General features: G+C 42.9%; 1 protein-coding gene across 1 annotated transcript; it reads left to right on the top strand.

The window, feature by feature from the left end:
- The first annotated feature begins 876 nt into the window (after positions 1 to 876).
- Positions 877 to 26,190, top strand: LOC139163474 (tyrosine-protein phosphatase non-receptor type substrate 1-like). Its single transcript, XM_070744273.1, has 5 exons — positions 877 to 952; positions 12,113 to 12,454; positions 21,738 to 22,064; positions 22,518 to 22,844; positions 25,708 to 26,190. Exons 1-5 carry the CDS (start codon positions 877 to 879, stop codon positions 25,878 to 25,880), a joined length of 1,245 nt encoding a protein of 414 aa, XP_070600374.1. The 3' UTR covers positions 25,881 to 26,190.

Below are 26,190 nucleotides of genomic sequence, written 5' to 3'. Positions count from 1 at the left end.
GAATGGTGGAAGGTCTTAAGCATAAAACGTATCAGGAAAGACTTAATGAACTCAATCTGTATAGTCTGGAAGACAGAAGGGAAAAGGGGGACATGATCAAAACATTTAAATATGTTAAAGGGCCGCAAGAGCTATCATGGGGTTACCTATGTTCGCCTATGTCTCTCCAACACTCTGTGGCTTGCATTGGCTGCCAATCAGTTTCCGGTCACAATTCAAAGTGTTGGTAATGACCTGTAAAGCCCTCTCTGGGACCATCTCCTGCCGCACAAATCCCAGCAGCCGATAAGGTCCCACAGAGTCAGCCTTCTCCGGGTCCTGTTGTCTGGCGGGCCCCAGGGGAAGAGCCTTCTCTGTGTTGGCCCCAGCCCTCTGGAATCACTTCCCCCCCAGAGATCAGAACTGCCCCCACCCTCCGTGCCTTTTGTAAATTGCTCAGCTGTATCTCCAGGTATGAGGGAATTGAGACATCTCTCCCGGGGTTATATCGTTTATGTATGGTGTGTTTTTTAGATACTTTTTTAATATTAGATTTGTTACATTGTATAGTGTTGTTGTTACTGTTGTGAGATGCCCCGAGTCTGCGGAGAGGGGCGGCATACAAACCTAATAAATAAATAAATGTGAGTGAGCGAGCGAGCAAGCAAGCGAGCGAGCGAGCGAGCGAATGAACGAATGAACGAACGAACGAACGAACGAACGAACGAACGAATAATAATTGAGTGTGTTTAGTTCCAGACTGTTGTGGTTGCGCCACAAGGCTGCATTACAAGAAGGAAATGAAGGTTTCTTTTTTTTCTCTCTCCTTCTGCTTTGGGGAAGACTTAGTGGGCAAGACAGGAAGTCACCCCAGAAGTTTCTCCTGCTGCTATTGGCATGGCTGCCCGGAGGTCCTTCAAGAGAATCGCTGGTTCTCTTCAGTTCCTGCTGCTGCTGCTTCCATGGGGTCTGGGTGAGTGTTGATACTTGAGATTGGGCAGGTTCCATTTACAACTGGGGCAGAACCCAGTGCGAGAGCAATATGAAGGCTGCTTCGAGACTCTGGAGCTCTTCTGAAGAGTGTGATCACCAGCTTCCTCTGAAAAGGCCAGGGAGTCATTCCGTGTCAAGTGGACCAATTTTTAAAGACTATCCCCATCTTACCATCTCAGATTTGGATGAAATTTGGCACATAGTTTCTTTATGGTATAAAACTATGCCGTGCAAAATTTTAGTTCAAAAGACTAAAAATTGGGAGTTCTAGGAGACTTCAAGTAAAGGGTTGCAAAATGTCAAGTCAGAAAAAATCACATTTTGGGCAAACAGCCGGAAGCTCTAAATGTGGCAGTTTCAGTACTATATTGGAGATATTTATTTATTTATTTATTGGATTTGTATGCCGCCCCTCTCCGGAGACTCGGGATGGCTAACAGCAACAATAAAACAGTATACAATAGTAATCTGATACTAGAGATGATTTAAAAAACCCATTAATATAAAAACCCAAACATACTTGGAGAAGTTGCAAACCTTGTAAGCAATGTTCCCTCTAATTTTTTTTCAGTGTGGGGGGAAAAGTATAGCGGCATAGAAAAATAAATGAATGAATGAATGAATGAATGAATAAATAAATAAATAAGAAAAAAATTCCCTTCTTTTTTTATTAAAAGAAATTAATAGTAAAACAAAACCAAAATCTATTACTATTATTATCTTCTCTTTTTCCATCCCTCTCTCCTCCCCCCTTGTGTGTGTGTGTGTGTGTGTGTGAACTAGAGGTGAGCTATTGCAAATGGTTCAAGAGTTCACACACGCACACAAGGGGGGAGGAGACAGGGATGGAAAAAGAGAAGATAACACACGGCCATGGTTCCCTCTAAGCTGAGCAGTGAGCAATCGCTCACTTAAAAATCATCATCAACTCAGAGTTTTCCAAACCTGCCCAGAAGCCGAGAGGGAAGGAGTGAGAGGGAAGGAGAGAGAGAGGAAGAGAGGAAGAGAGAGAAACAGAAAAAAGAGAGGAAGGAAAAGAGAAAGAAAAAGAATGGGAGTAAGGAAAAGAGAAAGAGAAAGAATGGGAGTAAGGAAGAGAGAAAGAAAATCAAAATCTAGTTTGAAACTAACTCAACTATTTAAATGGCATTTTGATATTGATAGAGTTGCCCTATTATGAGCTCACTGTTATGGACACACAGTACAGTATTTTATTTTGAAATTCTCTGAGGCAAAACAGGGTGGGGTTTTTATTTGTTTGTTTGTTTGTTTGTTTGTTTGTTTGTTTGTTTGTTCGTTTGTTCGTTCGTTCATTCATTCATTTATTTATTATTTCTGTGCTGCCCAGTCCTGAAGGGACTGCCGCTCAGACACTATACAGTGATCCCTCGATTTTCGCGGCTTCAAACTTCACGAAACGCTATACCGGGTATGGCACCAACCTCGACCCCAGGGAAGGGGGGGAGGAGTGGCTATTATAGCCAGGGAGAGTCTTGGCCTGCGTAGGCTCATTGCTCCAGAGGTTGCGGGTTGCGAGTCCCTCCTGGTGAAGTTGGACTTAGGGGTTCAGGTGGGCTTGTTACTCACGTACCTGCCTCCCAGCTGCGTGTCAACAGCCCTGCCTGTGCTACTCGAGGAGGTGGCCGGGCTGGCGGTGGAGTTCCCTGGACTTATCGTCCTGGGGGACTTCAATCTGCCGTCGCTCGGCGGTTCCTCTGCACTGGCACAGGAGTTCATGGCCACCATGACAGCCATGGACCTGACTCAAGTAGTTCAGGGTCCGACTCACGAGGGTGGGCACGCACCCGATATGATATTCCTCTCTGAGCAACTGAGTAATGATCTGAGATTAAGGGGCTTAGAAGTGTTGCCTTTGTCATGGTCAGATCATTTCCTACTGTGGCTTAACTTCCTGGCTCCAATCCTTCCCCGCAGGGAGGCAGAACCAATTAGGAGGTTCCGCCCCAGACGCCTGATGGATCCAGAAGGCTTCCAGATAGCGCTTGGGGTTATTCCAGATACACTTGTCCACAGTTCGGCAGAGTCTCTTGCTGAGGCCTGGAACAAGGCTGCAGGGGAGGCTCTTGACCGGATTGCGCCGTTGCGACCTCTCCGCGGCACTAGACCCCGTAGAGCTCCATGGTTCAACGAGGAGCTCCGGGTGTTGAAGCGCCAGAAGAGACGTCTGGAGAAGCGATGGAGGAAGAGTAAGTCCGAATCCGATCGAACACTTGTAAGAGCTCATATTAAGACTTACAAAGTGGCGCTCAAGGCGGCAAGATACGCGTATCATGCCGCCTTGATTGCATCAGCGGAATCCCGCCCGGCCGCTCTGTTTAGGGTAACCCGCTCCCTTCTTAATCAGAGGGGAGTTGGGGAGCCCTTGCAGAGTAGTGCTGAGGATTTTAACACGTTTTTCGCTGATAATTGTGAAACAGAGTCGATTGACAATGAGTCAGTCGAGGTGACTGGGGCTAAACGTCTTTGTCCATCTGTCTGGGAGGAGTTTGACTTGGTGACACCTGATGAAGTGGACAAGGCCATTGGAGCTGTGAGTTCCGCCACCTGTTTACTGGATCCGTGTCCCTCTTGGCTGGTTTCGGCTAGTCGAGGGGTGACACGGAGCTGGGTCCAGGAGATTGTCAACGCCTCCTTGGGGAGGGGGTCCTTTCCGCCCCTTTATAAGGAGGCGGTTGTGTGCCCCCTCCTCAAGAAGCCTTCCCTGGACCCAGCCGTGCTTAATAACTACCGTCCAGTCTCCAACCTTCCCTTCATGGGGAAGGTTGTCGAGAAGGTGGTGGCACTTCAACTCCAGCGGTCCGTGGATGAAGCCGATTATCTAGGTCCTCAGCAGTCTGGATTCAGGCCCGGCTACAGCACGGAAACTGCTTTGGTCGCGTTGATGGATGATCTCTGGCGGGCCCGGGACAGGGGCTTCTCCTCTGTCCTGGTGCTCCTTGACCTCTCAGCGGCTTTCGATACCATTGACCATGGTATCCTTCTGCGCCGGCTGGAGGGGTTGGGAGTGGGAGGCACTGTTCTTCAGTGGTTCTCCTCCTACCTCTCCGGTCGGTCGCAGTCGGTGTTAGTGGGGGGGTCAGAGGTCGACCCCGAGGTTTCTCCCTTGTGGGGTGCCTCAGGGGTCGGTCCTCTCCCCCCTGCTATTTAATATCTACATGAAACCGCTGGGTCAGATCATCCAAGGGCATGGGGTGAGGTATCATCAATATGCCGATGATACCCAGTTGTACATCTCCACCCCATGTCCAGTCAACGAAGCAATGGAAGTGATGTGCTGGTGCCTGGAGGCTGTTGGGGCCTGGATGGGTGTCAACAAACTCAAACTCAACCCAGACAAGACGGAGTGGCTGTGGGTTTTGCCTCCCAAGGACAATTCTATCTGTCCGTCCATTACCCTGGGGGGGGGGATTATTAACCCCCTCGGAGAGGGTCCGCAACTTGGGCGTCCTCCTCGATCCACAGCTCACATTAGAAAAACACCTTTCAGCTGTGGTGAGGGGGGCGTTTGCCCAGGTTCGCCTGGTGCGCCAGTTGCGGCCCTATTTGGACCGGGAGTCATTGCTCACAGTCACTCATACCCTCATCACCTCGAGGCTCGACTACTGTAACGCTCTCTACATGGGGCTACCTTTGAAAAGTGTTCGGAAACTTCAGATCATGCAGAATGCAGCTGCGAGAGCAATTATGGGCTTCTCCAAGTATGCCCATATCACTCCAACACTCCGCAGTCTGCATTGGCTGCCGATCAGTTTCCGGTCACAATTCAAAGTGTTGGTTATGACCTATAAAGCCCTTCATGGCACCGGACCAGAATATTTTCGGGACCGCCTCCTGCCGCACGAATCACAGCGACCGGTTAGGTCCCACAGAGTTGGCCTTCTCCGGGTCCCGTCGACTAAACAATGTCGTCTGGTGGGACCCAGGGGAAGAGCCTTCTCTGTGGGGGCCCCGACCCTCTGGAACCAGCTCCCCCCTGCGATTAGGATTGCCCCCACCCTCCCTGCCTTTCGTAAACTCCTTAAGACCCATCTTTGCCGTCAGGCATGGGGGAACTAAAACACCTCCCCCTTGCCCATGTTGTTCTGTTGATTGATTGACTGTGTGCCTGTTTTTTATATATACAGTGATCTCTCGATTAGCGCGGGGGTTACGTTCCAAGACCTCCCGCGCTAACCGATTTCCGCGTTATACTGGATGCGGAAGTAAAAAACCTTCTGCGCATGTGCGCCATTTTTTTTCATGGCCGCACATGCGCAGAAGGTGGAGTTTGCGTGTGGGCGGCGGGGAAGACCAAGGGGAGGTTCCTTCAGCCGCCCAACAGCTGATCTGCTCCGCAGCGCGGAAGCAGCGAGGAGCCGAAGATGGGGTAAAGGCAAAGGGGAAACCCCATCTTCGGCTCCTCGCTGCTGCCGCGCTGCGGAGCGGATCAGGTGTTGGGCGGCTGAAGGAACCTTCCCTTGGTCTTCCCGCTTGCCGCTTGCCAGTCCACACACGCCCCCCTGGATGAGCCGGCCACAGGGGCGAGGGGTGGGGATGAAGGGGCAGGACTTCCCGGGCGGAAGGCATGCTCGGCTCTGCCGCTCCAGCCCCTTTCGGCCGAGCAGCCAGGGAAGTCGAGCCAGGCGTGGCGGCGGCCTGCGCCGATGTTCCCCGCTGCGACGGAAGGCAGTCGCTTGGCTAGGGAGGCTCGGCCGAAAGCGGCTGGAGCGGCAGAGCCGAGCACGCCTTCCGCCCGGGAAGTTCTGCCCCTTCATCCCCACCCCTCGCCCCTGTGGTCGGCGGGAATGAAAGGGCAGGACTCCCTGGGTGGAAGGCGTGCTCGGTCTGCCGCTCCAGCCGCTTTCGGCCGAGCCTCCCTAGCCAAGCGACTGCCTTCCGTCGCAGCGGGGAACATCGGCGCAGGAGGCAGGATTGGACCGGGCGACCGGAGAAGCAGCGCTGCCGCCGCCACGCCTGGCTCGACTTCCCTGGCTGCTTGGCCGGGGAGGCTCGGCCGAAAGCGGCTGGAGCGGCAGAGCCGAGCACGCCTTCCACCCAGCGATTGTTCCGCTGCCGCCAGCATGGCCTGGCTGGCAGCGGAAAATATAACGGAGCCCACGGGGGATTCGCCTTCCTCCCACCCGCAGCCGAGACTGATTGTGGGCTCCTTCGCAACCTCGGAGAGCTTCCGGGGCATGAAAGCTCACGAAAACCAGGAAGCTCTCCGAGGTTGCGAAGGAGCCCACGATCAGTCGGCTGCCGGCGGGAGGAATGCGAATGCCACGGGGCTGGGCTCGGCTCCCCCCTCGGCTCCCCCCCTTACCAGCCCCGCCGCGGAAGGCTCCATTCTGTTCCCTGCCGGCCCGATTGAGCGGCCGGCGGTCTCCATTCAGGGAACAGAATAAAAAAAAAAATTTTTTTTTTAAAATTTTTTTTAAAAAACATTTTTTTAAAAAATATTTAAATATTTTATTTTTTAAATAATATTTTTTGAAAAACCGCGTTGCAGCGTTTCGCGCTAATCGAGAACGCGCAAGTCGAGGGACCACTGTACTGTTTTTATGAGATTATTAATTTAAATTGTAACTGGATGGGTGGGCATTGGATTTGGTATTGTGTACCGTACTGTTTTTTATTATTGTTGTGAGCCGCCACGAGTTTGCGGATAGGGGCGGCATATAAATCCAATAAACCTAAACCTAACCTAAACCATACCACGGTTTTTCAAAACCTATTAATTAAAAAATACTCCACGGTTTTTTTCCTATACAGTGGAACCCCGACATAAGAGCTGCTCTACTTAAGAGCAACTCGAGATAAGAGCTGGGAGGGGAGATATATTTTTGTTCTACTTACAAGCCCAAATTCGAGATACAAGCGCCAAGGAGCTGTCTCCTGAAGCCGAACGCTAACTTCCGCGTTCGGCTTCAGGAGACAGCTGCGAAGCGGCACGCGTGTTTTAAAAGGTTGCAGCCGGCCTGGGGGGCTCGGGGGGTGCTTGCAGCCAGCCTGGGGGGCTTGCCAGCACCCCCCGAGCCCCCCAGGCCGGCTGCAACCTTTTAAAACACGCGCGCGGCTTCGCAGCTGTCTCCTGAAGCTGAACGCGGAAGTTAGCTCTTTTTCTTTCTCTCTTTTACCTTCCCTTCCTCTATTTCTTCTTTTCTTTCTCCTTCCCACCTTCTTCCCTCCCTCCCTCCCTCCCTTCACTCATTCCTCTCTTACTCTCCCCTTTCATAAGTTTCCTTGCTTCCTTCCTCTGTTCCTGTCCCTTCCCTCTTTCCTTCCTTCCTTCCCACCCTCCGTCCATTCATTTATCCCATTCCTCTCTTGATCGCTTAAAGCCGGTCCCTGGTGCAAAAAGGGTTGGGGACCTCTGTCCTACAGGATTGGGTGGCAGAGAAGTTGAACATATGTAAATTTAAAAGTTTAAGAAAGTTTACAAGTTAAGTGAAAGAAACTTCATTATTCATTTATATGTACATGTACATTTCTTCATTAAAAACTTGTCTTTCTGCATAATTTAGACTAACTTTGTGAGTTTTTTGAGGGCTGGAACCAATTAAAATTATTTACATTAATTCCTATGGGGAAAAGTCGTTCGAGATAAGAGCTGCTCGACTTAAGAGCCCAGGTCAGGAACGAATTAAACTCGTATCTCGAGGTACCACTGTACCACGGTTTTTCCCACCCGATGACGTCATACATCATCACCAAGAATCACTTCTCTGTCTCTTTCTCTTTCTTTCCTGTCATTCTCTGCTTCAATCATTTTCTCATTTCTCTTTTTTTCTCCCCTTTTTTCTATCATTTCTCTCTCTCTTCCTTCCACTCTTCTCTCACTCTCTTCCTTCCTTTCTCAACTTTCTTTCTTTCTCTCTCTCTCTTTCTCTATCTTGCTTTCTTCCTCTCTCATACTCTCTTCCTCCCTCTCTCATCTCTTTCTTTCTTTCCTTCTCTCTCTTTCTCTATCTCTCCCCCTCTTGCTCTCTCTCTTTTTCTCACTTTCCCTCTCTTGTTTTCTTTCTCTCACTCTTTCTCTCTCTCTTGCTATCTCTTGCTCTCCCCCCTCTTTCTCTCTCACTCTCTTTCTCACTTTCTCTGCCAGCCCACCCGCCCGGAACATTCAAAATAAGAAAACCCTTCGCTCTGTTCCGGGCGGGCGCGCAGGCAGGGAGATGGGAAGAGCACACCGCCTCTCTTGCAGCAGAGGAGAAAGAGAGGTGGAGTGGGCGGCGAGCGGGCGGGCGAGCGGCGAGCGAGCGGCTGGGCGAACGGTGGGTGGCCGGGCGAACGGCGGGCAAACGGCGGGCGAACGGCGGGCGAACGGCGGGCGAACGGCGGGCGAACAGGCGGGTGGGCGAGCGGGCGAGCGGGCGGTCGAGCGGCGAGCGAGTGGGCGGGCGAACGGCGGGCAGGCGGATGGGTGGGCGGGCGGGCGAACGGGCGAGCGGCGAGCGAGCGGCCAGGCAAACGGCAGTTGGCCGGGTGAACGACGGGCGAACGGCGGGCGGGCGAATGGCGAACAGCAGGCGGGCGAACGGCGGGCGGGCGAACGGTGGGCGGGCGAACGGCGAACGGCGGGCGGGTGCCTACAGGGAACGGTGGCCGCCAGCGCTGCTGCAGGAGGACCCGTGTCCGAAGAAAGCCGGTGAGAGGGGTAGTTTTTGGCTGTCCATAGCCAAAAATGGTGTTTTTACTTCCGCACCGCTGCTTTGCGGAAAATCGATTTTCGCGGGAGGTCTTGGAACATAACCCCCGCGAAAATCGAGGGAACACTGTACTTTTCCGCCCACCCCCCAAAAAAATTAGAGGGAACACTGCACGGCTGGGGTTTTTTTTCTCTGTTATTATTTGGGTGCTTTATACCATATGCTTTAAATCAAGAGTCATTTCTCTTTCTTTCTCTCTCTCTCTCTCTTGCTTTCTTTCTCTCTCACTCTTTCTTTCTTTCTATCTCTCTCGCTTTCTTTCTCTTCTCTCTCTTGCTAGCTCTCTCTCCCCCTCTCATCTCTCTCTTTCTCTCTTGTTTTTTCTCTCTCTCTATTGCTTTCTTTCTCTTCTCTCTCTTGCTAGCTCTCTCTCCCCCCTTTCATCTCTCTCTCTCTTTCTCTCATTTTCTTTCTCTCTCTCTATTGCTTTCTTTCTCTTCTCTCTCTTGCTATCTCTCTCTCCCCCCCCCTTTCTCTCTCTCTCTCTCAGCAGTGGCATTCGGCAGTAGCTGTGGGGCGGCGGCAGGGTGATCAGCTGTGAGGCGGAGCTCTGGAACTGAGACACCGATGGCGAGGGGCTGCGAGAGTGCTTTCTCCCAGCCCCCTCACCGTCAGTGCCTCAGTTCCGGAGCTCTGCCTCACAGCTGATCACACTGCCCTTCGGGAACGCCTGCCCTGCCTCTACTGCAGTCCCCTTGCTGGAAGTCTGGGATGAAAGAGCTCCCAGTGAAGGGGCTGCGAGAGGGGCGGGGCAACCGTTCTCGAAGCCTGCGGAGAAAGCCCTCTCTCATAGCCCCCTGGCTGGCAGCGCTTTCATCTCGCAGCCACCACTGCCGCGGGAGAAGTCGCGCGCCAAGTCAGGAGGCAGCGGAGGAGGAGAGGGGGCGGATCGGGCGGGCGGGGGGCAGGGCCGAGAAGCCACGGGCGCGTTTGGCCAGAGGCACCATGGGGAGGCAGGGGCGGCCGCGGCTCCCTTTCCTCCTACTGCCGCACCTCCCCGCCTCTGCCCCCCGTGGGCTGGCAGGGGGATGGGGAGTGCGCGCACATGGAAAAGGGCGCGCGGGGGGTATTTTGGGGGGCACGCACATGCAGCTTACGGGAAACAGTGCTTGTAAGGCTTTATAAACTGGCAAAAGACCATGCACCTAGTCCTCTTACTTTTTACATGGTTCAGGCTGAAACTTTGCAAAAAGACCCCCTAAAAAATGAATTTACAGCAATCTTCAGGCTGCTGTAGTTTCAAAACTACTTGGCCTTTCAGTTTGATTTTTGGCAGGTGTACTAAGTACACAGCTGCAATGAGGACTTCCAATTTGCAGCACTTTCTTTCAAGCTTGAAAAAATATAAGAGTTCAAAGTTGGTATTTAACAGGTTTTTGCCAAATTTTGGCTATTTGATGCTTCAATCCTCTTCAATTTAGCACCATTAGAAAGAGCAGTTTCTCTTCTTTAAGAATATATTGTTTTAATTTTGGTGTCTCTTCATATAGGGATTGGAAAAATGTCCTCAACTCTTTGTGGGCAGCCTCTGATTTCTGTACTGCACCCTTGATACAAGTGCAGTAAAAGTGATTCTTTTTTCAATAAGCAACATTTAAAAAAAATAAAGAATAATAAATAATAACAAAATATTATAATACAATATAATATAATATAATAATACAATACAATACAATACAATACAATACAATATAATATAATACAGTGGTACCTCAAGATACGAACCCCTCGTCTTACAAACAACTCGTGATACGAACCCGGGGTTCAGAAAAATTTTGCCTCTTCTTACGAACTTTTTTCGAGTTACGAACCGGCGTTCGGAGACTGCTGGGAAGCCACACGGCTGTTTTAAAAGGTGACAGCCGGGCGGCGGGGCTTCCCAGAAGCCTCCCGAATGCCGGTTCGTAACTCAAACAAAGTTCGTAAAAAGAGGCAAAATTTTTCTGAACCCCGGGTTCGGTTCGGGAGGTTGCTGGGAAGCCCCCCAGGCTGGTCGCGACCTTTTAAAACAGCCGCGCGGCTTCCCAGCTGTCTCCTGAAGCCGAACACGGAAGTTCGGCTTTGGCGTTCGGCTTCGGGAGACAGCTGGGAAGCGCTGCGGCTGTTTTAAAAGGTGACAGCCGGCCTGGGGGGCTTCCCAGCACCCCCCCGAACCCCGAACCCGGGTTCGGGGGGTGCTGGGAAGCCCCCCAGGCCGTCTGTCACCTTTTAAAACAGCCGCGCAGCTTTCCAGCAGTCGCCGAAAGCCGTTTTTTTGCGGGGGGGGGTTTGGTTGCACGGATTAATTGACTTTACATTGTTTCCTATGGGAAACAATGTTTCGTCTTTCGAACCTTTCGTCTTACGAACCTCCTCCTTGCACCAATTAAGTTCGTATCATGAGGTATTACTGTATAATATAATAATATAATATAATATAATATAATATAATATAATATAATATAATATAATATAATATAATATAATATAATATAATATAATATAATATAATATAATATAATATAATATAATATAATATAATATAATATAATATAATATAATATAATATAATATAATATAATATAATATAATATAATATAATATAATATAATATAATATAATATAATATAATATAATATAATATAATATAATATAATATAATATAATATAATATAATACTGTTTGTTTGTTTGTTTGTTTGTTTGTTTGTTTGTTGGATTTGTATGCTGTCCCTCTCCGTGGATTCGGGGCGGCTAACAACAGTGATAAAAACGATATGTAGCAATCCAATAATAAAACAACTAAAAACCCTTATTATAAAACCAGACATACATACTGACATACCATACATAAACTGTAGAGGCCCGGGGGAAAGAATATCTCAGTTCCCCCATGCCTGACGGCAGAGGTGGGTTTTAAGGAGCTTACGAAAGGTGAGGAGGGTGGAGGGAGTTGGTTCCAGAGGGCTGGGGCTGCCACAGAGAAGGTTGTTCCCCTGGGTCCCACCAAATGACATTGTTTAGTTGACGGGACCTGGAGAAGGCCCACTCTGTGGGACCTAATCGGTCGCTGGGATTCATGCGGCAGATAATATATAATGTAATGTAATGTAATATAATGTAATATAATGTAATGTAATGTAATGTAATGTAATGTAATATAATATAATATAATATAATATAATATAATATAATATAATATAATATAATATAATATAATATAATATAATATAATATAATATAATATAATATAATATAATATAATATAATATAATATAATATAATATAATATAATATAATATAATATAATATAATATAATATAATATAATATAATATAATATAATATAATATAATATAATATAATATAATATAATATAATATAATATAATATAATATAATATAATATAATATATAATAATTCTAGTTACAAAAGTGTCTCTTTTGTCTTTCAGTTGTTACAGGACAAAACATAAAGATAATCCAACTTCCGGCACATGTATCAGTGAAAGCAGGAGATAACCTCACTCTACAGTGTGTCTTGAGTGGAGCAAACATACCTGGAGGCGTGCGGTGGTACAAAGGGAAGGACAGAAGCCAGACCCCGATTCACAGCGATAGACAAGGAGCTTCCAACAGGGGTGTGAGGGTCATCCCAGGAGACAATGCGGACTTCGGCATCATCATCCAAAACATCCGTCCTGAAGATGATGGGACCTACTTTTGTGTGAAGTTCAGGGCAGGGGTATCAGAGAAAGAGCTGGTTTCAGGGGAAGGCACTCTGGTCTCCGTGATTGGTAAGTTGCCCTTGGCACTTGATTTCTGGGGATGGAGGGAGAAGTTCCCAGTCAACCATGAGACAGGTGGGAGTAGAAAGAGTGCAGAGAAGAGCAACAAAAAGGATTAGGGGACTGGAATCTAAAACATATGAAGAATGGTGGCAGGAACTGGGCTTGGCTAGTTTAATGAAAAGAAGGACCAGGGGAGACAGGATAGCAATGTTCCAATATCTCAGGAGTTGCCACAAAGAAGGAGTCAACCTATTCTCTAAAGCACCTGAAGGTAGAACAAGAAGCAATGGGTGAAAACTAATCAAGGAGAGAAGCAACTTAGAACTAAGTAGAAATCTCTTGACAGTTAGAACAATTAATCTGTGGAAGAGAAGTTGCCTCCAGAAGTTTTGGGTGCTCCAACACTGGAAGTTTTTAATAAGAGGTTGGGTAATCATTTGTCTGAGGTGGTGTAGGGTTTCCTGCCAAAGCAGGGGGTTGGACTAGAGGACCTCCAAGGTCCCTTCCAACTCTGCTGTTCTATTCTATTCTACGTCCCATGTTCAAAGTTGCGTCTCTGCAACCAAAAACCATCTCGTGAAAAAAAAATAACTCCTCAACTTATTTTGAAATACCAAAACATCCACAACTTTACAGAAATATCAAAACTTACTATATAGAATATACAATTCTATATTTGATTTACTATTTTATACCATATACACCTACCACTCCTTTAGACCATAAAATCGTATACTTCAAAAATGTCCTTCTCCTCCTTCCCCTCCCTACCTTTCCCAATTTTCTTACACTTTCTTTTTTCTTTTTCTTTTCCTTTCATCATTTCATTCACTTACTTTATATTTTGTACACCTACCTTTTACTCCCTGTAATGTACAAATATACGGGGGTTGGACAAAAAAATGGACACACCTTGCAGCTCTTTCCGTGGAATCCAGATTTGTGAAGCTCCCTTCGAACAGTTTTTGTGGAAACTGGGTTCTGTACGTGTCTATTGAGCTCTGCAGTGATTTTAAGAGCTGCGGTCTTGCAATCCACTCTAACAATTCGCTTTAGAGTCCGACGGTCTCTCTCAGACAACTTCGAATTTCGAGCAGACCTGTGCTTGGCTGAGGACGTTTTCCCTTCTCTTTCAAAAGCAGTCATGACTTTTGAGACATGACCTCTTGAAACGCCAAACATTCGAGCACTTTCTGTTACACTAGCGCTTGCCATTCGAGCACCAACAATTTGGCCTCTTTGAAAATCTGAGAGGTCTGCCATTTCTAGAAGGTTACAACCAATTTCCTTAAATTTCTGTTTTAAAAAATGTATCAAATAACAGAATTTAAAAAAAACATTACAATATGTCAAGTTTGGATTGATTTGAACACATTCAAACATTATGATGCCAAAAAGTCAGGTGTTTCCATTTTTGTGTCCACCCCCTGTAGATAACTTGTTATTTTTTTTTTTTGAAAATATACTTTATTTATTTACAAATATAATTAAAAACAGGGAAAGGGATTGGGGGGAAGGGGGACAGAACGAAGGGTTGGGGGTGGGGTAGAGTAGGAAGGGGAGGGAGAATTCAAAAACAAAACATTTATGATAGAATTGTAATACATGTGAGTTGTAATACACAAGTGTCTTAAATGGAATGTAATAACTCTTACTTTCCTAATCTTAATATTTATATTTGGAAATAACTCAAATGTCGTATTTCTTAGTATATATAGGCATTAAAGTTCTAGCGGTTAAGAAGGAGGAGGAAAGAAAAAAAAAGGAAAGGGAGAGAGAGAAGAATCTGCATTTACTGCAGACGTTTTTATGGACGACTTTTGTTTAGTTGTAGTGTGGGGAGTATATAGGTGATATAATGGGTGTATATAAGGATTAGTTATTCTAAAGGTAGTTAATACGTTTATAGTGTGTGTTGAGTTAGTTAGAAGACAGATAAAAAGAGATTTAATATATTTTCTTGTTGCAAATTTAATTAGTTTTTGGTGCTTCTTTTCTAATTTATTTTAATATTAATTTAAGTGTTGAAGGTACTTTTGGGTGTGATAAAGTGTGAATTTTACAGTAAAAGTTTTTTGTATTTTTTCTGAGAAACCCATTTATGCCAATTTTCCCATGCTTCGTAGTATTCTGAATCTTTTTTGTTTTGTGCTTCCATTGCTATTTTAGACATTTCAGCACATTCATTAATTTTCGTAATTATTGTAAAGAAAGAGGGTACTTGATCAGATTTCCAAAGAGAGGCATATGATATTCTGGCTGCAGTTATAATTTGTAGTATAAGATATTTTTGTGTCTTAGTAAGGTTTTGTCTAAATATACCTAAAAGATAAAGCTCGGGTTTGAGTGGTAATTTGATTGACATGACTTGGTCGATTAGGGATTGAATTGTTGTCCAATATTTTTGTGCAATTGGGCATGTCCACCATGTGTGGTAGTAAGTTCCAGGTTTGGTCTTGCACTTCCAGCAGGTCGGTGAAAAGTTGGGAAACATTTTGGATATTCTTGCTGGGGGCAAATGCCAACGATAAAACATTTTAATTTGGTTCTCCTTGTAAGACATTGCCGTTGTCATTTTATAATTTGATGTCCATGTTTTCTCCCACTCAATTAGGTTAATCGTATATCCAAAATTCTGAGCCCAAGCTATCATACAGCATTTCACTTGCTCTTCGGGATTTTCTTGGATTAGTAAGTAGTTGTACAATTTTGAGATCATTTTTGTAGAGGGGCCGAAAAGAATCGTGTCTATTACATTATTATTTTGAAATCCAAATTGCTTTTTGTGTTGTTCGTATTTTAATTTAATTTGTAAATATGTTAACCAGTCTATATTAATTCCTTGATTGTTCAGTTGTTGTTTAGGGATAAGAGCATCTGATTCGTCGAGTAGTTGTTGGTATCTCAGAATTTTAGAGTGCGAGAAAAGATTGGGAAAGATTAGTATTTCATTGGGGGATATCCATTTTGGTATTGAGGTGTAATAATTTTTTTTAATAGTAAACCAGATTGTTATTAGTGTTTTGCGTAAGTAATGATTTTTGAAGTATTTAGGTATTTTGTGGTAGTCTACTGTCAAGAAAGTATGCCACCCAGCAAGAAGATCGAATCCTTCCAGAGTTAGGAGTCTTGTATTTTGGAGCGTAATCCAATTTTTAATCATGGTTAAAATGGTAGCTTGATAATACATATAAAAATCTGGAAGTCCAAGTCCACCCCTGGATCTAAGGTCTTGAAGGTTTTTCAATTTTATTCTGGCCTTCTTCTTGGTCCAAATAAACTTCTTTACTTGTTTGTGAAGAGTATTGAAAAAGGTTTTATTCAAATTTATTGGAGCAACTTGAAATAGATAAAGAAACCTTGGAAGAATGTTTGATTTTATGGCGGCTATTTTCCCCATAATAGATAGGTTTAATTTTGACCATCTGTTAAGATCTTGTTGTATTTCTTTAATTAATCGTTCGTAATTGTCTTTTTTGATCGTAGCATAATTCGAAGTCATCCAAATTCCTAAGTATTTAATTTTTTTTGTGGTCTTTATTTTAATTAATTCTTCCAAGGTAAGTATCTCTTTTGGTATCATATTTTTTGTCAAAATTTGAGTTTTATTTTTATTGATTTGCAGGCCAGATATTTCACCAAATTTGTAAATTTCGTCAAATAAAATGGGTGCTGTTCGAATTGGATCTTGTAGGATGAATACAATGTCATCCGCAAAGGCCTGCAATTTGTAATGTTCTTTTTTAATCATAATACCGTGAATTTGTGAGTTATTTCTTATAGTTTTGAGAAAGGTCTCGATGGCCAGAATAAAAATAAGTGGGGACAGAGGGCATCCTTGACGTACACCCTTAGTTATAGTAATTGTGTTAGTAATATCATTGTTAAAGAGAATTTTGACCGATTGGGTAGAATAAATAGTTTTGATTAGATTGAAAAATTTGGAGCCGAAATTCATGTATTTAATTTGATTTATAAGATAGTGCCATTGAAGACTGTCAAAAGCTTTTTTGAGATCCATAAATACTAATGCAGCTGCTTTGTCATAGTTTTTGTCATAGTATTCCAAGGCATTTAGTATAGTTCTTGTGTTCGTGGAAATGTTTCTTCCCGGAAGGAAACCGTTTTGGTCAGAATGGATAATTTTGTTTAATATATTTTTTAGTCTGTCCGCAATTATTGATGCAAATATTTTATAGTCAGTATTAAGTAATGCAATCGGTCTGTAATTCTCCAAATGATGTCTATTTTCAATGTCTTTAGGGATAAGGGTTATATAGGATTCAAACCAGGACGTGGGCAGTTTTGCATGTGAGAGCGCATTGTTATAGATGTCTAAGAGTATGGGTGCCATTATATCAATATGATATTTATAAAATTCAGATGGGATTCCGTCTGGTCCTGGGGTTTTATTGTTTTTTTGTTTGTTTATTGCAGCCTCAATATCCGAAATAGAAATTGGTTTGTTTAGAAGGGTTCTTTGGTCATCTGTTATCATAGTTGTTTGTTCATTTGTTTGTAAATATTTTGATATTAAATCGGCATCCAAATTTGAGACTTGATAGAGTTGTTGATAAAAGTTTTGGATAATTTGTTTTTTATCAGAATTGGTCGTTTTCAATTGTCCAGAAGGGTCAACTAAAGTATCTATGTTTCTATCGGATTTTTGATGGGCTAGTTTGAGAGAAAGCCAACGTCCTGGTTTATTGGCCGATTCAAAGTATGTTTGTTTCGCATTTTTAACCTTTTGAGCAATGTGTTGTTGTGTTATTAAATTTATTTGATGTTTGATCGTATTTATTTCTAATAGAATTATGTTATTTTTAGGATCGTTGCAAAGTAGCTTTTCTGCTTCTTGAAGAGAGATGTTTAGTTTTTGAAGTTGCGCATATTTTTCTTTGTTTTTGTTTGCCGTATATGAAATGTAAATACCGCGTATATATGCTTTAGTGGCGTCCCACGCTATTTCGTTGGGTATCTCGCCATTGAAGTTAATTTGGATGAAAGGGGGGATATCATTCTGTATTTTATGTTGGAATTGTTTTTGGTTTATCACTGTTGAGTACATCGACCATCTATGCGGAATATTGTAAGTATTGTCTCTTATTGTGAGTAGGAGGGGATTGTGGTCTGCCCAAGTTGCATTGAGTATTTGAACATCAATTATTTGATTTATGATTTCTATATTAGACCAAGCCATGTCAATATGTGAGCAGGTTCGATGGGGGGGAGAAAAAAAGGTATATTGTATAGATTTAGGGTAAAAGTATTTCCAAATGTCTTTTAAGGCATATTCATAAATTATTTGTTGAAAGGTAGAGGGAATAATGTTACGAGTACGGCACTTGGAGTTACCTTTATAATCCTTGTTTACATCAACTATTGCATTAAAGTCTCCAATTATTACAAAATTGTTTAGATCTAATTCTAATATTTTTTTGTGTAAATTTTTAAAATAGGAAGATTGTCTAACAGATGGTGCATATATTGATATTATATTTATTGTTCTTTTATTTTGTAAAGTTATTTGCACAATTAGTAATTGACCATTTTCATCAGTATATATTAATGTTGGAGAATAAATTTTTTTAACATATAAAACTATGCCTCTCTTTTTTTCGGAGGCGGAAGCACAAAAGAATTCAAACTCAGATTTAATTTTAAGGTTGGGGATAGCTAAAAGAGTAGTATCTTCATTTTTAATGTGGGTTTCTTGTAGTGAGATTACATCATAGTTGTTTTCAAATAGTTTATGGAATATTTTTTGTCTCTTTTTATATGAGTTCAGACCATTTATGTTTGTTGAGAATAGTGTGATTTGGGGTTGTCTATTGTTGTGGTGTTGGTTCCTTAAATTTCTCCTTTCTTGCCTCAGCTCTTGCCCGGGTAACTGGTCCATGTTTGCTTGACTCGTCATTCTGAATTTGTAATTCTTGATCATTGTTTATCAGATTGTCATCAAAGGTAGCCTCTTCATTTCGGGGAGTGTCTCTAGTGTCGAATTCTTTAAGGGCAGACTGATCCATCTTCAAGATGTGGGCGTAGAAGTCTCTTGCATCTTCAGGAGTGGAAATTTTATATTTTTTATCCAGAAGTGTAATCGTCATTCCCTCTGGTATCATCCACCTAAACTGTATAGATTCTTTATTTAATTTGGTGGCTAGCGTTTGATAGGGTTTGCGTTTCTCCCTTACCCGCTTTGGGATTTGGCGTAGGATTACTATGTCTCGACCTTGATGGGTAGCTGGATTATCCTTAGAGGCATTGTAAATTTCGTCTCTGAATTTCCTTTTGAGAAAACGTACATGGACCTCTCGTGGGAGTCTGTTTCGTCTAGCGTATGAAGTTGTAAGCCGGTATACCTCGTCCATTTGTGCTAAAATTTCATCCATTGGTTTATCAATGATTTTAGCTATTATTGTCGCCACCGTGTGAGGAAGGTCTTGTTGATCGGTTTCTATGATATTTTGGAAACGCAAAAAAAAAGGCTGATTTCTCGAGCTCCAGGTTCATAAGGGACTCTTCCAGGGATTTGTTGGTATATTCTGCCTTCGCTTCTGAAAACTGAAATTTGGTATCCATCCTGTTGGTTAATTCTTCAATATTATTTATTTTTTCTGTATTCTTGGTAATTGTTTCACAAACGACTTCCATTTGGTCTTCCAATTTGATCGTTCGCTCCTCAAGATGACCCGCATGTTCTTGAATTTTCTTGATGTCTTGCTTCATTTCTCCCATCGTTCCCTTTATAGATTCAAAATTAATATCTAATGTGTCTTGCATTTTGTTCATCTTCTCCAATAAGGCGTTTAGTGATATAATGGGAATTTCCTGTGTTTGTTGTTGGAGAGATGTTTTGTCTGACAAGTCAGCTGAACGTTGCTGGGTTGAGTTTGGTGTTGCAAGCTGATTGGGGTTTTTCTTCCAAGATTTCATTAGGGTTGGTTGATTTGAGGTAGACATTTTTGTATTAAGGAGAGGTCGTTAGAACAGTATATAGATGGTGTGTATGATGTAGTAAAAGAATGTATGTGGTGTAGAGAAGTGTATGTAATGTTGTCGGAAGTGATGAAGTTAGAGTGATTAAGGTGGTATAGAAAGTTGCAGTATGTGTAGTAAAGGTTTTTTGTTTTTGTTTTTTAAAGATAGTTAGTAGAGAGTTGTTAAGAGAATATCAGAATTTGTTACACTTAAGAAGTAGCAAGAGAAAGAAAGTTTATATTTAGGGTTCAAATTATCAATAAAATAGCATTTAAATCAGTATGACTCCAGTAGTAATATCTCAATGTATGGAAAAGAAAAGGAAGGGGAGAGAAAATGGGAGGAAGTAATAATTCAGTAGTACAATTATTCGATATTCAGTATAAGGGGAAAGACAGTCAATCAATCGGGGGGTTACTCTATTAAGGGTTTAAATCAGTTGAATCAGTTAAGTTGATTAAATCAGATAAATCTTAAAACATTAAATTACTATAAGTTATAGAATCAAAAAGAAGTCCAGTTACTATTTGCTATTTAAAGTTAATTAAGGATAAATAATAATAAAGTCTAAAGTTTAATGTTAATATAAAGTAAAGCTATCAACTCAAAGTAATCTATCAGTATATTCTACCTAAATATAGTACAATCTATCTTAATATAATCTATATAAATAGTTCAGTAGCTAAAGTAAATATTACAATATTTTATGTATTACACAATTGGATAAGGAGGTTTTGTCAGTATATATAGTCCAAAGATATCAAAATGAGATTTAAGTAAATTAGAAGAAAAGCAAAATTCAATCCAAATCAATCCAAATCAAAGGGTTCGTGGTTCAACAATATGGTGCTATTAAATTGATCAAGTTCGGTACAGTTCGGTTCAGTTATATTGAGAGTTTGATAGAAAGATATTGGTGGGGTATAAATTCAAAGAGTAAGGTCAATGATTTTGTTAAGACTTTTGTTTGTAGTTGATGAAATAAATTTTAGTGACGAAGTTCCAGGGAGGGTGAGAAAAAAAAAAGAGACAGTAGAGGATTAGCAAGTTGTCCAAAGTTCCGGATCTATGAACGTCCAATATTCAAGTGTCCTAATATCAAAATGTCCAAGTTGTTCAATTTCAATTTCCAAGTATCCAAAAGTAATCCAATATATGCAAAGATGTCCAAAAAGAAAAAGGATAATAGTAGTGGAAATTAAAAAAAAAAAAAAGCAAAAATATCTATCTATGTATGAGATTCAAAAGTAAGCAAACTTTATTTATTTATTTAATATTAAAGGAGGGAGGTAAAAAGTAATGAAAATTAAGGCAAAAAAGGGTATGGAAAGGAAGGGTAAATGGTAGGTAGAAAAGTAGGGTCGGGGTTTTCCGGTTGCTGTTTTAACTCTTATCTGCTTTACTTTTTTTCCAACTAATCAGGGTGTTATTTCAAAGACAAATAGCAAAAATATTATTTTCCTTCTTGCGGGGGGTTTAAACTTTCTCCTACCTTCGAAACACGTTACTTAAACCTTCTCTCCTTGCGAAAATTTAAAGTGTAGCTGATAGTTCTAGGGCAAGTCAAAATCACAAATAGACGTGGCGAAAATTCATTCTAAAAACTTTCAAGTAATTTCCGCCGAGTCATCGTCGCCATCTTTGCCAAGGGGATCGTAACACTCACAGATCGAAGTCGCCGCCTCCCGTTCTTCAGACTCAAAAAAAGAGCCGGGATGTCTCTTTCGCAAGGAGTAATCCAACACGTATACCACAAATCCAAAAACCGTCCTCAGTCCTTCTGCAGCAAGCAATAACACCCCCAAAGGTATTTGTCGTTACCGCGGCTTCCAAAATAAAGCAGAGCGCAGCGCTTCCGGATCAGCAAAAAAAGCTGATCTCTTTGGTTGATGATTTGGGGGATCTCCCGTCCCCCGGGGGGGGTCCGCAGAACACCCCCGGATGCACGTAAACTTCCCCTCAAAGACCTTGGGCTCTACGGGTCCGCGGTCGCCCGATAGGGCAATCAATCAACACAAAAGGCCAGATGTAACCCGGAGAACCGGGAAACACACAGCAACAGCACTGCACCAAAACCGGAAGTCCTAGATAACTTGTTATGATGTGCTGATGTATACCACATTATGTATAATATAAGATTCCGCCTCATTGTGTATCCTCCCCCTTTTCCCCTTCCCCCATTTTCCCTCCTTCTTTTTAAAAATTCTTTATAGTCAATAAACTATTTTTTATAACCATCTTGTGGCCTCCTTTACTGTATTGTCCCTGAGGAACGTCAACAGATGTCTCTCTCTGCTTTCTCCCTCAGCCGAGCCATCCCAGCCTGTGGTTCTTGGCCGCACAAGGAGAATCACGGCGGGGTCTCGGGCCTCCTTCAACTGCTCCACAGGGGGATTCTTCCCTCGAGAGATCACGGTCAGCTGGTTGAAGAATGGGAAGAAAATACCAGCTGCCCCTGCCAACATCCTGGATTCCGAAGAAAAGCAGAGCATCACGTACCGAGCAGAAAGCACAGTGGAAATCTTGCTAGAACGAGGAGATGTGAAGTCTCAGCTGACCTGCCAGATCCAACACAAATCGTTGGAAGGTCGTGGTCCTCTCCAGCAAACCTTTGCACTTGGGGCTGTCCTAAGAGGTAGGTGAACTTTGGGTTGCAGAGACGGATGAGGCCATTATTATTTGTTTGTTTGTTTGTTTAATTCGACTTCTCAGCCACCCAGTCCCAAAGGACTCAGGGCGGCTTACAATAAACAATATAAACAATATAAATACAGAAAAAGATAAAAAAAGAAGTCAAATATAAGATCTAAACCAGTGATTCTCAACCTTCCTAATGACCAGAAGCAACATGAGAAAATATTATTTGACTGAAAGAGTAGTAGATCCTTGGAACAAACTTCCAGCAGACGTGGTTGGTTAATCCACAGTAACTGAATTTAAACATGCCTGGGATAAACATAGATCCATCCTACGATAAAATACAAAAAATAGTATAAGGGCAGAATAGATGGACCATGAGGTCTTTTTCTGCCATCAGTCTTTTATGTGTCCATGTTTCTGACTGACCTTTTTGGCTTTCTTTGTTCAGTTCCCCCCAAGGTGCACCTTGAGACCAACCCATCTTCTCCCGTCCAGCTCAACATCTCCATGTTGGTCACTTGCAATGCAGACAGCTTTTACCCATACAATGCTAAAATGGAGTTGTTCCCCAAGGATGCCCCAGGCAGAAAGGGAAAAGTTGGCGTGAAGACCTCGAATCAGGATGGGACCTTCAACCTCAAAAGCAGCCTAGAGATGTTGGCCACCGAAGACAGGAACCACTCCATCTTCCTCTGCCAGGTCCGGCATGACTCCCAGCCACTGGTCAATGAAGGCATCACGTTGTTTATCAGACTTTCGGGTGATGGTCCAGAAAGTAAGTATTGGCTTTGAAGTTGATTCTTCACAGTTTATTTTTCTTTTCCAATAGTTTTTCTGAGAATTTGCTGATGCACACTTAGCAGCAAGTGTGGGTTTTAAAACCCGTTGCTACCGGTTTGTGTGCACACTCGTGCATGGGAGCGATGCATCTGTGCAAGTGTAGAAGCATCCATCCCAAGATGATGGGCAGAGCCTCCCGCCATCTCCACTACCAGTTTCCAGAACCAAGCTGAACTGGGAGCAACCCATCGCTGCTTTGTAGGCTTCGTTTTTGTTTTAAAGATTTTTTTTTCAGATTAGATTTTATTAGAAACAAAGAAGTATAGAAGAGTGACCGCAGAAAAAGACCTCATGGTCCATCTAGTCTGCCCTTATACTATTTCCTGTACTTTTATCTTAGGATGGATATATGTTTATCCCAGGTATGTTTAAATTCAGTTACTGTGGATTTACCAACCACGTCTGCTGGAAGTTTGTTCCAAGCATCTACTACTCTTTCAGTAAAATAATATTTTCTCACGTTACTTGTTGTGGTTAGCTCTGGCCCTGCTCCTGCCCCAAGGACTGTGGATGTGGGGGAGACATCCACATGCTGCAGGCATGTTTTGCCCCCCCCCCCCGGTGGAATCTGCTGATGAAGGCTCCTCTGACCAAGAAGACATGAGTGACAGGGAGGAGGAGAGTGTGGCAGACAGCTCAGAAGGAGATCAATTATCTAGCTCCTCCTTGAATTCAGAACAAGAGTTAATGATAGAGCCACGCATGAGGAGAGCGATGCATAGGCAGCAACAACTGAGATATTATTATCAAAGAAAATGAGGCCACCTGTAGTTGGGTGGGGCTGTGGTCATTAGTGAGGCTGCTATAAAGAGCAGCCTGTGGGTTTGGCCATTGTGGAGAATTATCTGATCGTTGTGTTTCGTGACTGCTTTGCTGACTTTGATCTGTTGTGTGCTGATTTTTCCCTGCTTTGAAACTAAACCAGAGCAAAGTGTGTTTCACTTTGTGAAAGAAGAAGGACTGTGAATTGCCTCACAGCCGCAAGCTAAGTATCACAGAACTGATAAGGGACTTGTACCAATTACCAGTTTGTTTGGAGACGAGTGCTCTTTGCTATACCAAAAGAAGGCTTGGTTTAAGTGAATTTTCATTATAGAAACATAGAAACATAGAAGACTGACGGCAGAAAAAGACCCCATGGTCCATCTAGTCTGCCCTTTTACTATTTCCTGTATTTTATCTTACAATGGATATATGTTTATCCCAGGCATGTTTAAATTCGGTTACTGTGGATTTACCAACCACGTCTGCTGGAAGTTTGTTCCAAGGATCTACTACTCTTTCAGTAAAATAATACTTTCTCATGTTGCCTTTGATCTTTCCCCCAACTAACTTCAGATTGTGTCCCCTTGTTCTTGTGTTCACTTTCCTGTTAAAAACACTTCCCTCCTGAACCCTATTTAACCCTTTAACATATTTAAATGTTTCGATCATGTCCCCCCTTTTCCTTCTGTCTTCCAGACTATACAGATTGAGTTCATTAAGTCTTTCCTGATACGTTTTATACTTCAGACCTTCCACCATTCTTGTAGCCCGTCTTTGGACCCGTTCAATTTTGTCAATATCTTTTTGTAGGTGAGGTCTCCAGAACTGAACACAGTACTCCAAATGTGGTCTCACCAGCGCTCTATATAAGGGGATCACAATCTCCCTCTTCCTGCTTGTTATACCTCTAGCTATGCAGCCAAGCATCCTACTTGCCTTTCCTACTGCCCGACCACACTGCTCACCCATTTTGAGACTGTCAAAAATCACTACCCCTAAATCCTTCTCTTCTGAAGTTTTTGCTAACACAGAACTGCCAATGCAATACTCAGATTTAGGATTCCTTTTCCCCAAGTGCATTATTTTACATTTGGAAACATTAAACTGCAGTTTCCATTGCTTTGACCATTTATCTAGTAACGCTAAATCATTTACCATATTACAGACCCCTCCAGGAATGTCAACCCTATTGCACACTTTAGAGTCATCGGCAAATAGGCAAACCTTCCCTACCAAACCTTCCCCTATGTCACTCACAAACATATTAAAAAGAATAGGACCCAGAACAGACCCTTGTGGCACACCGCTTGTAACCTGTCTCTGCTCAGAATACTCGCCATTAACAATAACTCTCTGATGTCTATGCTTCAGCCAGCTTGAAATCCACTGAACTATCCAGGGATTAAGTCCAATCTTCACTAATTTATCTATCAGCTCTTTATGTGGAACCGTATCAAAGGCTTTGCTGAAGTCCAGATAGGCAATATCCACGGCACCACCTTGATCCAACACCTTTGTGACATAGTCAAAGAACTCAATGAGATTAGTCTGACACGATTTGCCTTCAGTAAAGCCATGCTGATTTGGGTCCAATAAGTTATTGTTTTTTAGATGCTGATTTATCCTCTTTTTGAGTAGAGTCTCCATCATTTTAACTACAACTGATGTCAAGCTAACTGGCCTGTAGTTTCCAGCTTCTTGAATTTTCAAACGTGTGTGTGTCTGGAATTTGTACCTGTGCGTTTTTGGGAGGAGTCTACCAGAGAGCCCGACAGAACAGTTACTTTTCATCTTTCCCCCAACTAACTTCAGATTGTGCCCCCTTGTTCTTGTGTTCACTTTCCTACTAAAAGCACTTCTCTCCTGAACCTTATTTAAACCTTTGACATATTTAAATGTCTCTATCATGTCCCCCCTTTCCCTTCTGTCCTCCAGACTAGACAGATTGAGTCCGTTAATTCTTTCCTGATATGTTGCTATTGTTATATATGAGGATTAAATCAAAACAACTCACTGTTTTTTCCTCTCTGCAGGCTCACCATCCCTCCTCGTTCTCTGGATCCCGCTTTTCCTGACCAAAGTAGCCATCCTTTTTTTCATATCTTGCCTTTTTCTAATGAAGGTGCCGGTATGCAAAAACACAAAACATCATTCCACAGAACAGAAGACAGAACCACAGAACATCCCAGAAAATGAAACAGTCTGAAAGTCCAATTAGGAAATCTGAGCTCTGACAGCTTTTCAGGCCAAGAAAGAAAAAGAAAATCAGAAAGGGGGGGGGGGACTGTTATGCCGGGCTCTTCACTAACGGTGCCCAGTGAGTCAAGAATGTAAATTCAAGCACACACACACACACTCCGGCACAGAAGAAATGTAAAAAGTTTATCCAAACAGTTTTGAAAGCACACACTTTAAAAAGAGCCAAATTGAAATACATAAATGTATTTATATGTATTTCATGTATTTTGTATTATATTTGTAAATAAAAATATTTTTTTAAAAATAAAAAATAAAAA

The sequence above is a fragment of the Erythrolamprus reginae genome, chromosome 3 (genome assembly GCF_031021105.1).
Source record: "Erythrolamprus reginae isolate rEryReg1 chromosome 3, rEryReg1.hap1, whole genome shotgun sequence".
In the NCBI taxonomy this organism is placed as follows: domain Eukaryota; kingdom Metazoa; phylum Chordata; class Lepidosauria; order Squamata; family Dipsadidae; genus Erythrolamprus; species Erythrolamprus reginae.
The sequence above is the reverse complement of the archived record's forward strand: the minus strand, read 5'-3'. Positions and strand labels throughout refer to the sequence as shown.

Bases quoted from the DNA above. Each gene is read 5' to 3' on its own strand.
- LOC139163474 (XM_070744273.1), top strand. From the start codon at position 877: ATGGCTGCCCGGAGGTCCTTCAAGAGAATCGCTGGTTCTCTTCAGTTC. The intron at 953-12,112 runs GTGAGTGTTGAT...TTTGTCTTTCAG, and splicing joins GCTGCTTCCATGGGGTCTGG to TTGTTACAGGACAAAACATA. The intron at 22,845-25,707 runs GTAAGTATTGGC...TCCTCTCTGCAG, and splicing joins TTCGGGTGATGGTCCAGAAA to GCTCACCATCCCTCCTCGTT.